Below are 17037 nucleotides of genomic sequence, written 5' to 3'. Positions count from 1 at the left end.
CTAGTCTAGTCCACCGAACAGCTTATCATCAACGAGGGCACGGGGGTGCTGGAGCCTATCCCGCCTAATTATGGGCAATTGATGAAAAAAAGAATAAAACTGTGCAATCGTCATTAGATAGCTACTTTCGGAAAGTTTTTCGTAAATCTCTCTATCTCTCTAATGTATGTATACAGTAGTGTATGTATTCTCTCCATTTTATTAAATGTATTTTTTTCAGTACAAACCAATGCTGGTTGCTTATAAAAGCCTTAAACATACAAATGCACTTATATAAACCTTCAATATACTTATATAGACCTTAAACATAAATTATAATCCAAAATATAGCACTGAATCAACTTTAATTGGAACAATTTCAACTTATGAACACTTTCAACTTATGAACAAGCGCTTTGAACCTAACTAGTTCGTAAGTAGAGGAGCATCTGTATAAATATACCGAGTCAGCAAGCAATGTACCCAGATGGTGGAGCTGTCGACGTCATACAGCGACATCTGCAGAATCTTTAATTTATTGCATACAAAAGGGAGGTTTAAGTGCACCCTATGTGAGTAAATATTGAGGATATCCCCTAAATATTTAAAATATATTCACTTCATGTATTACCTCATTGGCTGCCATTGAAGGCAATAGACGTTCAAAGCTATTTAGATTTTTTTTATTGGCAAAAGCCCATTCTAGCAAGTCATTCTTTTGCCCAATACACGAATAGATGTTCAATTTTATACAACCTTCCCCTGCCGATGATTTGCCCCTACCTCACTCATTCTTTCAATTCTTTCAATTCTCTCCATCCCTACCGATATCGTTTGGACTCCTGAAGAAGTTCGTAGTACCGGTGAAGGCGCAGGTGCTGCAAGCCAAACTGTCATCCCCTCTAGCAGGCACGGTCGATAATGAAACAGCATGAGCGACGTAAAAAAAATGGGCAAAGTCCTTTTTCATTTCCTTAATCTCTACCCGCAGGCTGGTCCAGTAACACCGAGCCATTATTTTCCCCCTTCTCGATCACTCATATCGTCTCCTACGGGACTGGATTACACACAAAAGAAATCCATTGCACAAATAAAGAATGCAGTGTAATTTGATTACCTCAATGAAGCTAGTGGAAGGAAAAAAAATCCCCTTGTTCAGCTTTTTGTTGAAAGGTTAATTGCAACTTGGAGCAGTTCTAACTGGACTTGATCAAACACAATGAGCTTTCCGTGCTTGCCCTACTAAACTATTTCTTGGCTTGTGTTGTCATAAAAAAGTATTTCTTGAACTTTTTACATGTGGTGTACAATGTGTGGGAACACTTAAGTGCATTAGAATTAGCATACTGAGACTATCTCAATAGATAAATGCTTGCAATTGATTTGATCATGTGAAATGGCAGAGTGAAATAGAGTAGCATTCTTTCAAACATGGTAACCTGCTGCAAATTACCAATGAAATCTGATGACCAATCACAGATAGAGTATATGAGATGCTTATTTTCCTTAATTACTGACAATTAGTAAAGCATTAGTGCCATGGGTCAGGTTGCCTCAACATTAAAGTAGTCAATTTTTGCCTTTTTAAATATAATTTCCAAATAACTCTCATGCAAATTTTGAATTAAAGTGTGTGGGACAATTAGATGCTATAATTAAAGACCATTATAAAGAGAGAAGTGCGGGTATCATGCAAATAAATGGAATATTTTCTATTAGATAATGAACTGACTGGCATTTTTTGGGGTGCTATTGAATATATCAATATTTAGCAATAATTGGATTTTTTGGAGGGTCCTTTAAGAGCACGTTTGGATGTAAAAAAAACACAAAAAAACATTCATTTAAGCATAGATTTTGTAAATATGGTATATTTTGGAGTTCACAAGCTAGTACAGAGCTGTCAGTCATGATACCACAGCTACCTATATTTAAAGGAAAGGGTGTAAAAAGGCAGCTTGGACACCTAAATCCAATGTAATATTTATGATTTTTATGACTTATTCATTTGAATTCACTTCTATTCTTACTTTCTAAAGGTCTTGCATGCCTGCTCACATTTTTATTCGAGTTGCTTTTGTGTTTTCAGCAAATGTAAACCTACCCACATCTGATTATATGTTAGTATCTTTTCATAATTACTCGTAATTCCCATCTATCCTTGTCCTAGTTTTAATTTTTCATTCACAATAGAAGTACTGAACCCCTAGATTTGACGTCCTTACAAAAGTTACAACACTCTTCTAGTTTTCTCTGTATAATGGAAAGAAATCAAATTATTTTCTCCAGTTTTCAGCACCCATAATGATCAAATGTCTAAATACTTCTGTTCCTATTGAACAGTTCTGAAAACAATCCGGGCTCTTTCGGCAATTAGTCTTGTCTCAATCAATGAGTGTCTGCCTCACTCTTGTCATACACAAGATATTAGATTAGCAGACAGCAAAGCTATCAAATTCATGCAGAAAAGCTATTTTGCCACTTTAATCCACCACTCGGGCACGTCTCAGATTAAGCAGCTTGGCTGCCTGTTAGGCCTGGATCTTTCCAGACATTTCAATGACGACGCAAGTAGAGGCATTGTTAAAAAGGGGAGGAGCTGCGGTGTCCATTTACCCGAGAGAGTGAGCGGATGTAATCCATCAGCCTTGCCCGTTGCTCGTTCAGCACAGTCGGCCCCCCAGCTGCCTCCCGCTAACCGACCCGCCACCCTTCTCGCTTGCGTGCTTCCATGCCGGCTCACATCTTTTTTTTTTTCTACTTTAACTCCCGTTTCAAGGCTTCACATGAAATATTTCGCCATGTGTTCCTTCTCCTAATTTCAAATGTTATTTCTTGAGAGCCATACTCACAATTTAAAAGTCAAAATACAAGAAAATATGCAATTTTTTTGGGTCATTTCTCCACTTTTAAAGAACAAAAAGTCTCAGAATTCTTTTGAAAACATTATTATCCTGTCACTAATCAATGAATATCAATGTGTTCAATGAGTATCAATGACAGAGAGAATGGATGGCTCCCTCACCATATTTTAGCTCAGAGCCATATACACCCATCAAAAGAGCCACATGTGGCTCCCGAGCCCTAGCTTCCCTACCCCTGATTTAAGATAACTGCTTGTTATAACCGTACATTTTCCAAACTATTTTGTGTAACCTGTAAATAAAATACAAGCGTAAAAAGACTAGTAATACCCAAAGTCAAAGTTCAAACCATAAAATATTTGTTAAATTTAACGCTTCAGCAAAATAACTAACACAAATGGTTAAAAAAATCAGTTTTTCTACCCAATTGTCTCGACAAACAAACCCTAACCGGAATGTGACCTAAAAGTGTGCTTTCAGATCCACTAAATGAAAGAATTATCATTGTTTTTCTTTGCACTGTATTGCATTGCATCCCAGCCATGATGACTAATTTCCTCTTCTTCTATTCGCTTACTTTCTTTCCGCGTGTCTGCATGTCTCAGCCGTCTATATAAACGTCATTTGATTAAAAGGCGTACTTTACTGCCAACGTTTTGGCTGCTTGCATCCATCGACCTGCCTGCTTGCGTGCCTTGTAAAGCTAGGGCTGTAAATAGATAAAAATCTATTGCATCCATCTTTCATTCTCCTTCTTGCCCCTCCCTTGTGTGTTCATGCTTGTTTGGAATGTGTGTTTTCAAACTTAAGTTGAATAAAAACCTTTGCATTTTGATCGTTTTTTTTATTTATTTTTTGTATTCAAGGAATGGTCAAATGCAAATCTTTGTCTCAAACTGTTGACATTTTCTAACAAAGAAGTGTAGATACGTTCCACTTCAAAAAGAAATATTCTTTTTTACCTTTCAGTCTTTTCTTTAAAAATGTGAAAAGAATACAAGATATTTCTAAAGAGAGAATAATAATAAAAAAGAAAACAACTTGTATTTTTGACACGGTGATCGCTTTCTATAACCACTTCAAGATATCAAGTTTAAAAACCTATATATGTTGATCCAAATGGTGTAAATATGATTTAGATTTACAAGATGGCTTACAATAAAACCAATGATTTCAAGCTCTCCAACTGTGCACTGTTGACCCAAAAATAAAGCTGGAATAAAAAAAATTACATTTTACCCAGATTTTGTCTTCTTGATAGCAACATATCATCATTTCTGCAGCTGTCGGAAATATTTCTCAAGATAGTGCTTCCCCTTTGCCTTTTTAGTGCCCACTGAGACCCGTTAAATCCTCACTTATGAGTATTAAACCTGTCATGGTCGTATGAACAGAAGACCCTTTTAAGCATCTGGCTATGTTTTAAAAAGCAACGGACGGAATCTTAATCCACATTTTATTTTACATGCCATTGTAAAGGGGGTCAGACCCTTTGCACTTGATTCATTTTAAATGATTTTAACTCATAACCATGGATAAAATTGGATCGATGACGTTTTCAAGTTTTATAGGCACGTATAAGTACAATTACATACATAAATACAATGTCAATGGACAATTTAAAGCAGGAGTCAGGAATCGTTTTGACAAAGATAGCCATAAACAATTAATATGTTCAAACATTATTCCTTGAGAGCCATACTCTGAATTTAAAATTAAAAATACATGGAAATGTGAGCATTTCTTATTCATTTCACCACTTTGAGAGTAAAAAAAGTCTAAATTATTTTGAGAACATTTTTTCACTGTTGCTAATCAATGAGTATCAATGAGAGAATGCATTCAGAAAAGTCTAATGAAGAAAAATTATGTTTTAAAAAGGCGGGGAGCCATATACACCCATCAAAACAGCCATATATGCCTCCCGAGTCATAGGTTCCTTACCCCTGATTAGGGCAGCATTTGATTAAGTAATTAATCACACAAAAAGGCTCCTGTGATGTCATGACAATACACTGCAGTCACACTCTTGTGACCAGGTGTCTCTACATCCGCTTTTGCATTAGTGTTAGATTGTTTAGTAGACCAGAAATTGGGCAAAATGTGAAAAAAGATGGAAAATAATGCCCTGGAGAGAATCTCGTGGGAACTGATATGGAAAAAATGCAGGACCATGCAAAAGAAGTCCGTCATTTATTGTCGAGTTCTGCTATTTCCGAGCTCACCGAGAATCAATATGGCATCACCGTGGGAACGGAATCGCGTTCAGAAGCAGTTAGTTTTAATTCTCCACAATATGTATTTATGAAGGTATGATTGTTAACATATTGACATTTTCAGGGATACGACTAAATCCTGGTAGACAAATGATATAAATATCACATTGTCATTATTATTTATATGTTTTTTTATGATTTAGCTATCCATTTTTTTGGGGCAATCCTGGCATAAATCCAGTCTAGTATCAACCCTCAGATGTAGCATTAAAAAAAGCCTGTCATGATAAGAAATAAATGTGTTTATTATAGCTATAGGAATATAATATGTCTGATTTATTTATGAATTCCTAGTCAGGTATCAAATGGATTTGTAATCAATACATAAAGTTTGAGTAGTGTTGTTTTGTTGTTGTTTGTTTTGAGTACAGAGTGTAAATAAAAAGCATGGCCTGAGGGTTGCTTTGACATGGCAAAGTTGTCAAAAAACGAACGAAAAAATGTTTGTTGTTGATGTGGTAAAGTTGATCCAGAATCAGTGTCAAACTAAAGCTTGCTTGATTTAAGATCACTCCATGGGAGAACATCAAAGTGCCCTTCTTCATTTGCAATATTGATCTCTTTATTTCGTGGACTTGCTGCTTTCTAGCATGCAAGAGAGAGAGAGAGAGAGAGAGAGAGAGAGAGAGAGAGAGAATGTCATCGATTTGGCACAGTTAGGAAGAGGATTTGTCTGAGCTTGTTTTTGTCTCGGGAGGGGAACATACTGGAAATGAGGGGGGTGTCATCAGGCTTTGACATTTCATCGTCAACGAAATCAGTGTTATCCTGATATTCCTAAAAGAAATGATACTTTTCTAGGTTTCATTTTAGATAATAACAAAATGAAAATCTATAACCCAGAGGACTTGTCTCCAGTTAGGAATTGCCTTTTCTGCTAACTGAAATATTGCTGTGTAGTTAAATTAGAAATTGCTATTATTTGCATCTTAATTTTCTGTATGTTTGATATCAGGGAAGATTGAAAAAAAAAGTTCACTAATGGTGGTAGGCCGGAGTAGAATATTTTGAGGTCAGTATGGACACTTCATACCTTAAATATTCGTGACCGGACGTTTGGTCGCCGGTCTTTTGGTCCCCTTTGGTCGGCGGGCAAATGTACTTGGATATTAAACAGTACTTAGATATCAAACAGTACTTAGATATTAAACTGTACATAGATATTAAATAGTACTTGGATATTAAACTCTCTCTCTCTTAGATATTGAACTCTATCTCATGAATATAATTTTGAGAGTAAACTCTCTGTCTCCAATTGACCGGCGACCAAAAGACTAGCGACTGAACGTCCGAGCACCGAAATATTACACGAGTTATGGCCAAAGCATTTACTCCCAAGTGGGTCTTTGCACTGGGGAGTTTGACATTGACAGTAAAGGAGTTACTATTCATTACGATGATTTCAGCGTGTATATTGATAAAAGTGCTTGCGATGAGGTTGAGATAATGATGTTCATTAAGCCCCACCGTTTTATCTTCAGATCCCCCCACCTCTCAGACCCGCCCATTTCTTGCAGCCTAATGACGTTTTTATGGGTAACTTCATTAGGGTAAAGGATACGGAAACTATAAACATCAGCGTCTTTCAATGGTGGCATGCCGTGGCTTTTAAACCGTTCTTGCTATTGGAGGTCGGGAAAAGAAAAAATAATAATAATAACAACAGAGAGAAGAAAGCCATTTGGATGTTTTATTAAAATGTTGATTTATCTGTGCGGCGAAATCCCACTTTTTCCTCCCATCCGGAACGCGAGCAGCCTGAGGGCTTGCTGTTATGTTGTACACAGTGGTGTGCTGATAGCCTAATGAAGACAAAGCAGTGGTGGCTTGCCAGTGCTGTGCTTAACAGAGACTGTGATTCGTCACTGCAATTCGCTTGTATTGCACAGCTCGGCATTTGCTCATTATGTGCATTGCAGGTCACCCTGTAGCCTCAGACTGTGCTTCGTTTTTGTTCATATATATATACATAAAAAGCATAATTGTTTCCTAATAGACTTCAAGAAGTACTTTGTTGCTTCTGGAGAGTAAACAGTATTTTCCAGGTAAATGCACCCAAGTGACTTGGAGACCTACAGAGTAGGTATGCACAAGGTGAAAATTTTTTTTAAAGGCTTCTTTTCTCCAAACAATGTGTAATTGCTTTGCTACATCTACTGGAAGCAAAAAAATCACAATTTTTGGCTTACGTGTGAGACCACAAAAAGTAGGAAAAATGATTTACACTGTTTGAAACGGCTGGAGTTTTATCTGTTGAAAAAATGATGACAAATGTTTTATTCTTTTGAAATGAGTCAGGTAGATATCAACAAAATCAAGCTATTTAAATGATTAAGAGGTTATTTGATTTTAGTAAAGACGCATTGCCTATGAAAATATCAGATAAACATCTAATTCATTTTAGAGATTTTTTTTTGTTTTAATGAGTTACATCACAAGGAAATTGAATGACCAACTTGACCAAATATCACCTTAAACTTGGATTATTCCATTTCTAATAGAATCAAAGCACTTCTGATTTGTAAAAGTGGACGCAGTAATGAAAATTTGGGCTCAATCCCCCACCTTGCCTTGTACATATTGTTGGCATCACCTTGCTGGTTTGTGAAGGTCTGCTTTGCTAATTTGGAATGAATTAATAGCACCACTGCAGTCCATTGTGCCAGTTTATGGACAAATGAACAGCCATTTCATCCAGTAGTTGAAAATAGCCTTCACACTACTGTTTCCAAACTGTAGAAGGTCTCAGTTGTAAAGCAGGACTTTGAGATCAAGGGCCTGTTTGTTCATTTCTTTCATCTTTTAATAGAATATTTCATGATGCTGTCTACAGTTTGAGACTGTTGGAATACTATTAATCTATTTATGACACTTGAGGAACAAGCTCATTTCAAATGGAACATTTCAAAGTTAGTTTTTCAGCTGTGTTTTTCATAATTTCGTAATTCTACAACATGTAGCATCAGAAGTAAGACATATTTAGTCATGTTAGTCATAGTGGGTTGGATAATTTACCATAACTCCCAAAGAATGCTGGCAAACTTTTCTTTTCCACCTCAGGCAGAATTTCAATTTCTGCAGACCTAAACCTTCCATGATCCTTCACCGCAACACGTTATTTGGAAGCTGAGGATTTTGGCAGGTCGAGAAACACTTGGGATAATCCTAAATGTGCTTTCAAGCAAACATATGCCAAGACAAATTCACCCCGCAACTATCAAAACGACGATCAAACATCACAGCGCCCAACTTGAGGACCTGTCACAAATACGGGGAAAGAGCCTCGAGACATTCCGTCATAAAGAAATCCCTCAAATCCATCACTTTTCCATGTATTTACGTTCCCTTTCCCCTGCGAACGAAAACTTGTAGAAGACCACGAATGGCGTCCGCTACAGGCCACGAACTGAAATGAAGGAGGCGCCACTCAAGGGGCTCTCCGTCTTAATCCGCGGACATTATCTCGACACTGTAAGCGGGTCTTGGCTCGTTACCTCGCCGTCGAGAGCCAGTCTGGCAGAAACGGGGGCAAAAAATAAGAGAAGGGAAGGGAGGAAGGTTTCCTCCATCGCTCTCAATGTAATCTCCAGATTACGGAGGGTGGCGAGACGAATCCCAGCTGCCGGCGGGACCTTGCCGAGGCATTGGAGGAGTGAGTTGAGGAGCTTCCTTTTTGATCGGTCCCTCTTTCTAGGGTCAAAGCTTCGACTCGGCCATTTACGGCTAAATTTGTGTGGTCACACTGGCAGATTTCTGGAAATGTGTGTGAGGTAAAGTGTGTCTGGCACTGACCATACTGCCTGCAAGCCTTGGCACATGCTATCCCAACAAACAACACAAACACAAGCGCTTGTTTGTCCTAATTTATTAAGACAAGGGAAGCATCGTCTTATGCAAATGTATTTCAGTGTAGAATTAATGAGGTTATTACAGCTTGAATTCTGTGTAATCTCATAATGAGTGTGTACGTATGACATGGCTCCTTTCACGTTTGTTTTCGTTCAACTTGCTAGTTTCTCTTCGGAAGTTTCAACGTGGTTGACAGTTATCGCGCTTTTTTATTGGCTGATGTTTCATGACTGTATTTATCCATATTATATAGCCAGGTCCAAATTTAATGTTGATTACCCTCAAATTAATACAAGAACAGGTCAAAAAAAGGTCAACAACAGACTTTAGACCAGACATGGGCAAACTACGGCCCGCGGGCTGGATGTGGCCACTATTATTTGTTTTTGGTGTTTTACAGCCCCTCTATCTTTTTTTAATTGACATTTTAAAATTTCTTAATACATTCCTTTTTACTTGACTTTGTACGTTATACTTTTTACTTTAATGATGAGTGCTGAGGATGTTAATACTTTAGTCCTTTTTTTCTGTTTTAGTTTCATATTTACTGTTAACGGATGCGCTTTTTTACATGTATCGTATCATGTGCTGACCCCACCCATTTGTCAATTTTTTAAAGTCAATGTGGCCTCTGGGCCCCAAAGTTTGCCCACCCCTGCTTTACACTATTAACTCCTTCTATATGTACCTAATAAATATGAATATTTTGCCTTTTTGTCATACTAAAATAGTACACACAAAGCCAAACTGCAAAATAGATGCTCATAATTGGGTTCAAAAGGTATACACTTGTCGCTACATGTACAGAAAACATCTTTTTCCAACCTCCCTCTGGAGCATGGCACTATGGTATATCTTTTTTCTGCAGATAAATAATAAATGTGACATTTCTGCTCCATTGCAAAACAAAGTAATGAGTCTGTCGGCATCAGATGCACTAAAAGAGTAACATAGAAACTCACCGCCGCTTTTCAATTTCCACTCTTTACCCTGCGTGAGACAGAGGTTGCAACTTGCCGCCTTTCTACATCGGAGTCAATTATTTTTGCACACATGTACATTGCATTGATAAAGCTCAACCACGACAGCACCAACAAAAGAACGTGTCACGCTGTGTAATTAGAAGTGATAGGAATATAGCCTGGAGCTAACATATGTAACCGCACTTCAACAGTGATAGGATATGCAGAAAAGAAAAAAAAACATCAACAATAACACCATACTGCGTTGCTTAATTGAAATGTCAATGTTTTTTTTTTTATCTATTATTTCCGACCCAAGAAATGTTGCTCTAACTCCTGTCAGCGTGTCTTTATGTCGGCTGAAAGGTTTTTGCAAACGAGGCAGACATTGCCAGAAGGCAACAGCAACTAGCGATGAGCCAGTAATGCACAAAACATATGCCGTCAAACACTTTTGTGCGCGACTAATTGTAAAGCAGCATTCAGTTCTGCTCCACTGAAAGCCAACGCGGATGGACGAGATGCCTTTACACGCATTTCCTGTACTTAGTCACTTGTATTTTGCATTTGTTGAAGAAAACCAACACACTCGGCCGAGGAATAATGACTTATTTTGTCAGTTAACTATAAACCTATAAACTTCTCAAGGCTCACTTCTTTGTGGTGCACTTTGTTCATACTGCTGGCAACTGTATTATTATTGTGTGATTATATTGATAACTTTATTATCTATTTTGTCCGAGCACTTGTTAATAAATTTTACTTGTTATATCTTTTTATATTGATGGATAGATCGATTTTCAATGCTGTTTTTCTTATAATTCATTGACTAAGTCACTTTAAGTATCACTTATATTTTAGTTGTACCTTGTATATACATATTCTGGCCTAGTTGATATATTTTTTATGCTATGGGGATCAATAAAGATTGGTCTTATCTCATATTTGTAGTTTGGAATTCATACATCCACTTTTTTTGGGGCATTCCCTGAATTTGAAATGTATTCTTTATATTACTACTTGGTGCAGAGGAACTAAGTTGCAGTCAGTTGAGGAGTTATACTATGACAAAAACACTTATTTGCGTCATTAATGAATGGGGCATTACTATAACGCTCTGTGAAAATATAAACTTTAACTTAATCACATTCCCTTTAATTTCTCTGGGATTACATAATAATGCAACTTTATCCAACTGAAATAATAACAGATGGTAAAATGGACATCATTTTTGTACTTTCCCTTTTATTTTCCCAATTAATTCTCCATGTTTTAACCTCTTTGATTACAAAGGTTCCTCTTGATTTAAGCCTTTATTAAAATCTCCTACTCCCAAGCATTCTAAGAGGGTGAACTCCATGATTAGACTAGCGTGTACCTCACAACACATTTGCAGTCGTGGAAGAGTCTCCTACAAAACCACGGCACAACACGAGCATTATGCTGGTGGTGGCCTTTGAATCTCCTCCTTCTGAACAGCTGATAATGACGCCGAGGTGGCCAACAGTTTACTTTGTAAAAGCCCACTCGATGAAGTGCGTTTCTTTCTTTTTTTTTGTTGTTCGGCGCCCACTGGCTGCGAATCATCTAAAGCTGCACCTTAGCTGTAAATTGCACCTGCCAGGCGGGTCAGTTGGAGGTCAATTTCAACGCCAAATGCAACATTCTTCTTAATAAAGTAGAATTTTATGACTCGGCGTGAGCAAAAGTGGGCCAAATTGATGCCGAAACAAACACTGGAGCATCACAAGAGGGTTTTGAAAGCAAGAGGAGGAAGGAATCTCTCTCGGCATGTTGCTAGGTGATACATTAATATTAATGTTGTTGTTTCTTTTTCCTCAGAATATGTGCGTTCATTCTACCCGCAGGATAAACTGGAGCTCAAAGATATCTCTATCTCCCCGATTGCTCAGTAATTCTTTATCCTGGGATGAAAAAAATAGATATATCAAAGAATTTTAATTATTCCTTGCAATATTAATGCAGCGGGAGCTTTATCTGTAAATCACAGGCCTCTTTTTTGCTTCTAATTTGCACGTCTTTGGCTTAGCGTAATTGAAAAATACAGCTATGTATTTCAGCTGTCTATGTGTAATATATTTGATTTCATCATTCTTATGTAGTCAAGATCAGAAAATATGACACAGGCTTTCCCAATTGGTAATGATGACACATTTTTCCTTCTAATATGACTTTATTCATTCATTTTTTTTGTAAATTTAGTCACTTATTTGCAGCAAAGGAGGCAGCAGCAACAAAATATTTAACAAAAATATGCCATTTTCTTTTTAAAAATCATTCTTATAGTACAATAAACCAATCTGAGATGGATATCTCGCCCTATTTTTTTATTCATGTTGCCCCTACGCATTCACAAGTTGCCCTTTTTGTAAAAAATCATTTTACCGGTAGTGAAAAATGTTGTTATTCATCTGATTAAGTGTTCAAGGTCATGATACAAAATCCATCCAAGTCTAGTGCGGCTAAAAGAAAGGTGTATATGTGTGTTTTTTAAATATTTAATATTTTTTGCAGTACATTTTAACAAATAAACACATTGGAATCAATCAATATAAACATTTTTTTCTTTTGATGACCATTATTAGTATTAAATATAGGACTCCTTTACAAAGTGAGTATTACTAAGGAGTACTTTATTTTATTAGCTGGAAAATCAGGGTAAATAGTTTGACATTAGCTAAAGTAAGTCGCTTGAAAACATCTTCAAATAGTTGCTGTGACCTTTAAAAGACGGTGAGATGAAGCGAATATTATTGCACAAGTGCTTATTTAATTCTTCATCACTTTATGTGAAATTTAAAAGGTCAATAACTACAAATACAAATGAGGACCAATGATCAAACTTTCGCCTTTTTTAAGTTGTGTTTTGGAATGGAATGGTGAAGTTATACAAGTTATATACACTATAAAGTATAAACAATCATTTTAAATGAATATGAATATACGTATGTATCCTAATTTATATTTTTGCTACCATAACAATATAAACCAAACAATTGCAAATTTGCAAAATCAAGGTCTACAAGAAATACTACTGTAAAACTTTAATTGTACTGTATGCCACACTTTTCTATTGAAAACAAATAACTTCCTTTCAAGCAGCTCAATTCATTGTTGACAGACCATTATCTTTATATTTACCGTATTTTCACGACTATAAGGCGCACTGGACTATAAGGCGCACCCTCAATGAATGGCACATTTTATTTTTTCCATATATAAGGTGCACTAGATTATAAGGTGCCCTGTCTATTTTGGAGAAAAATCTAAGACTTAAGTGCGCCTTATAGTCATGAACATGTGGTACATATTTAATTTTTTTCTCCAAATTGATTATTCAATAAAAAAAGTGAATTTATTTATGCACTTTGAAAAAGCAACAAACAACAATAGCAGTTCTTTGTCAGTTTTATTTTCTATATTTACTTTGCCTTACTTTTAAAAGTTTTCCCTATGTATATACCAAATATTTCACATTACACACAATTTCAAGCCTTAAATTCAGCAAAAATACCATAACATACACGTCATCTAATCTCCATTCTCTCCTATTCTTTTCCAGAAATTGAAAAGCTTCAAAAGGACGAGGGCAAAGAAGAAGAAAAGTTCATCGATGTTGTCATCAACAAGAACATGAAACTGGGCCAAAAAGTTTTGATACCAGTCAAGCAGTTTCCCAAAGTAAGTTGAACATTCCCCATTTATTTATAGGTAACGCAACCAAAGCTCTGGTTTGGTTTTCTTCTTCTTTTTTATTTATTTTTATTTATTTTTAATACTGTCAGTTGTAAACGTATCAGTAGGACATCATGGCAAGGAGAATTGCATTCAGGAGCAGTTTTCTCGTCACACACAAATACAGACACACACTCACACACACTACATCTCTATTACACTGACCTTGATCAATGCCACTTTGATGTCTCACCATATTCATACGTCTATGAATATTTATGAATATATGATTGAGGAGAATTATCTCACAGCAGATTTCATTTCCCTGCCTCCCACCATGGATTTCTCTATATACCAGTTAAAAAAAAAACAGCCATTTTCTTGTTCCCAAAGGCGTTTTTCTTGCAAACAATAAGACGTCGCAGTGTATTGAAAACGGGGAAAAAGGGCAAACGCATGCAGACCCTCACAGTAGAAAATTGGTGATAATCTAAGCTCCTGTCACACTTTTGTTCAGGCAACACGGTGGAATAGTGGTTTGCATTGCAGGAATAGGCTTGAGTGGATGGTTGTTGTTGTTGGGGTTTGATTAAAAGATGTTACTGTTAAAAAGACAAGGTTGGAAATTTTGGGTGATGAGAATTGAATAAAATAGACTGTATTTGTCATTTTTTTGCATTCTTAAGTTTGGTTTCACAGCATGGTTTTGACACATTTGGAGCCACTGGGGGAAGACCAATTCAATTTGCTATAGTTGGCAGGTCGCAATGGCAAAAGTCATTCATGCGAATAGTTTTCTTTCTTTTTTTATTTATTTTTATTTTGTACTTGTATTGCCCAGCATCACCTTTTTTAAATCTGGTTTTAGGGTGGTTTGTTCCTTTCCAAATGGCTGTTTACGAGTGGGTAAGCGAGTGTTTCTGTGGGTTTTGTGACTTTTTTTGGGTGTAAAAGGACTTCTTGGCTATTGAAAAGCATAGGCTAATATTTTTTTCAATTGCTGTCACTCAGATCTGCACTAATGTCAACCACAGGAGTATATAAAAAATAAAATTTAAAAAAAAACATTTTTTTTCGATTTACCCACTTAAGAATGTGCCAATAAAACCTCCCCTGTATATTCTTACTTTAAAATATTCTTTGTATTTATTTTTTTCTATGCTAACCTTTCCCCAACCTGGCATCCCAATCCTATCCCATAATGCAATGACATCATACAAGTCCAAAGGGGTCATCTAATCCCTCATGATACCCAAAGCATTAGTAAACCCCTGGAGCATTAGTCACAGGACAGATTTTTCTAGATGATAATCAGTAGGGGATTTATTTGCTTGGAAAACTCATATACTTGGATCATTTTTCCATATGAAAAAAAAAATGGTATTACCACTCCAAACATATTGGCTGGTGTCATTTGATTTTACCTTGAATGTGACCGAATACACTCAGGAAATTGCATGTCCACTAGACACAATCCAAGGTAGTGAAAGTCAATAATGAACACATGGTTGATTTTATGGCTGAGGTGGGGTCAAAATAAGAACTTGATTTTGAATATATTAATATAACAAGTAAAAGGAGTTATATGAGATGCAACTGCTGTTATGTGACAAAAGTTCAGTACGTATAAATAAATAAATGCAACAAATTAATGCTTGCAGGAATTAGCATAATACTATATGTAACATTGTATATATTGTCTGTGTCTACGATGTAACTATTATTGTTTATACAGTTTATCGCGTAATTTAGTGTTCATAGCTCCAATACCTTATTATCTGACCAATTTTTGAGTTATATCTAATATTACCATGCTGTTGTTGTTTTTAATACCCATAATGTAGAAGACCTCCATATTGTTTTTACGCCATTTCTTTTTGTATTCAATTTTCCACAGTACACTCCAAAATATATGTTGCAATTAGCAGATATAGCAGTAAATTTTAACATTTCGACCAACACAATAGATCCAAACATCCAACCTCGCAAAGACCAGGGAAAAAAAAATAAATAAAAACCCCACAATTACATGTTACTGGACTGAAGTAAATGATTAAAGCATTCCTCTCAAAGCAATCAAACTAGAAATGGAAGGCGCCTGCAAATAAGCTCAGTGAACAAAAGGCAGAGAGAGAGGAAAGGGTGAGTCGAGGCGTTACCTCCTGCCAGCTAATTGATGACTTTGACGCTTAAAGAAGACGGCGGTATAAGTCACTGGCAAAGAAAAAAACATAGAATAAAGCAGAAAGACTTTAACCACCTTTTGTCTCTCTTTGACCATCTCCAACTGCCAGTGGAATTGCCTTAAGGTTTCTTTTACATCAACAAAGTATTGCTTGGCTTAACAACGACCCATTTTGAGTATCCAAAAGTACACAAAGCAGTAAAAATTCTATAATTCAGGACAACAACCATCTCATTACTCAGATATGATATCGTAACTTAAAAAAAAAGGCCACAGAACGACTTAAAATTGACGAAATACGGATGATTTACCTCCCATATTGATTTCACAGAGGAAAGAAAGAAAAGGTATTATTAGCTTTAGTGAAAAGCTTCTGTAGGTTAAAGCCACAGCAAATTGACAGGGACGTCTTTGTGCTTTATCTCTAGCAAACAGCTACGTGATTGATCCACACCGTTCTTTGTTTTTCCTTCTTTCATAGTTTAACTTTGTAGGCAAACTTCTCGGACCACGTGGAAACTCGTTAAAGAGGCTACAGGAGGATACCCTCACAAAGATGTCCATTTTGGGAAAAGGCTCCATGCGGGATAAAGAAAAGGTAATACAACTCTTCTTCTTTACTTTTTCGGAATAACCCATTTGTGTCAGAATGGGGTCACCAATTTAAAATATAATGCAGCTTGTCTCTCATTTTTTTTACTTAAACAGATCACTTAAATTTGGTGCAATATTGTCATGTCAAAATAAGACATGGTAACTTTCATGTATGAGCAACCTGGTTAAAATTGGTGGTTTAAAATAGTCATTTAATTCCTGCCAAACTGGAACAAATCAGCCATTTAAAGGGATTGAGAATATACCTGCTCATTGGATTTAAATGAGGTCATTGGCTTTCAAACTCAATGACTTTCATGCAAAATACATTATACAGATTATTATATTGTTTCAACAGTCAAAAACCAGGAGAAAGACTGCTCATATTCGTATTTCCCAGAAAGGCAAAATTACAGGCAAATTCATTTTCCCTCCCAAGAGCTATTTATCAATGATTATGTAGGTGTCAACCCCGGAGGATATAAATGACTCCGGCGGCGATACAGAAGGCGTCGGATTGATTGCAGACTTTGTTAGCCGAGGATAAATCGGCTAGGCTCATCTTGCCGTCTGTGATTTGTCGGCCGCAATAATTCTTGTTATCATACAGCGCATTCTTTTTGATTAGGGTG

At 36.5% G+C, this 17037-nt stretch overlaps 1 protein-coding gene and 1 long non-coding RNA gene across 3 annotated transcripts in view; one reads left to right on the top strand and one right to left on the bottom strand.

The window, feature by feature from the left end:
- The window catches only part of khdrbs3 (KH domain containing, RNA binding, signal transduction associated 3), a 56210-nt gene that overhangs the window by 12797 nt on the left and 26376 nt on the right, over window positions 1-17037 (top strand). The window contains exons 2-3 of the mRNA XM_077743787.1: window positions 13514-13632; window positions 16293-16409. Of these exons, the coding sequence (XP_077599913.1) occupies window positions 13514-13632; window positions 16293-16409 (236 nt within the window). The remainder of the gene's footprint in view (window positions 1-13513; window positions 13633-16292; window positions 16410-17037) is intronic.
- Window positions 1-17037, bottom strand: part of LOC144215026 (uncharacterized) — a 39471-nt gene that overhangs the window by 16658 nt on the left and 5776 nt on the right. The window lies entirely within an intron of this gene.

This window comes from Stigmatopora nigra, chromosome 21 (assembly GCF_051989575.1).
Source record: "Stigmatopora nigra isolate UIUO_SnigA chromosome 21, RoL_Snig_1.1, whole genome shotgun sequence".
In the NCBI taxonomy this organism is placed as follows: Eukaryota; Metazoa; Chordata; class Actinopteri; order Syngnathiformes; family Syngnathidae; genus Stigmatopora; species Stigmatopora nigra.
Note: the sequence above shows the minus strand (reverse complement) of the source record. Positions and strands in the feature narration are given on the sequence as shown.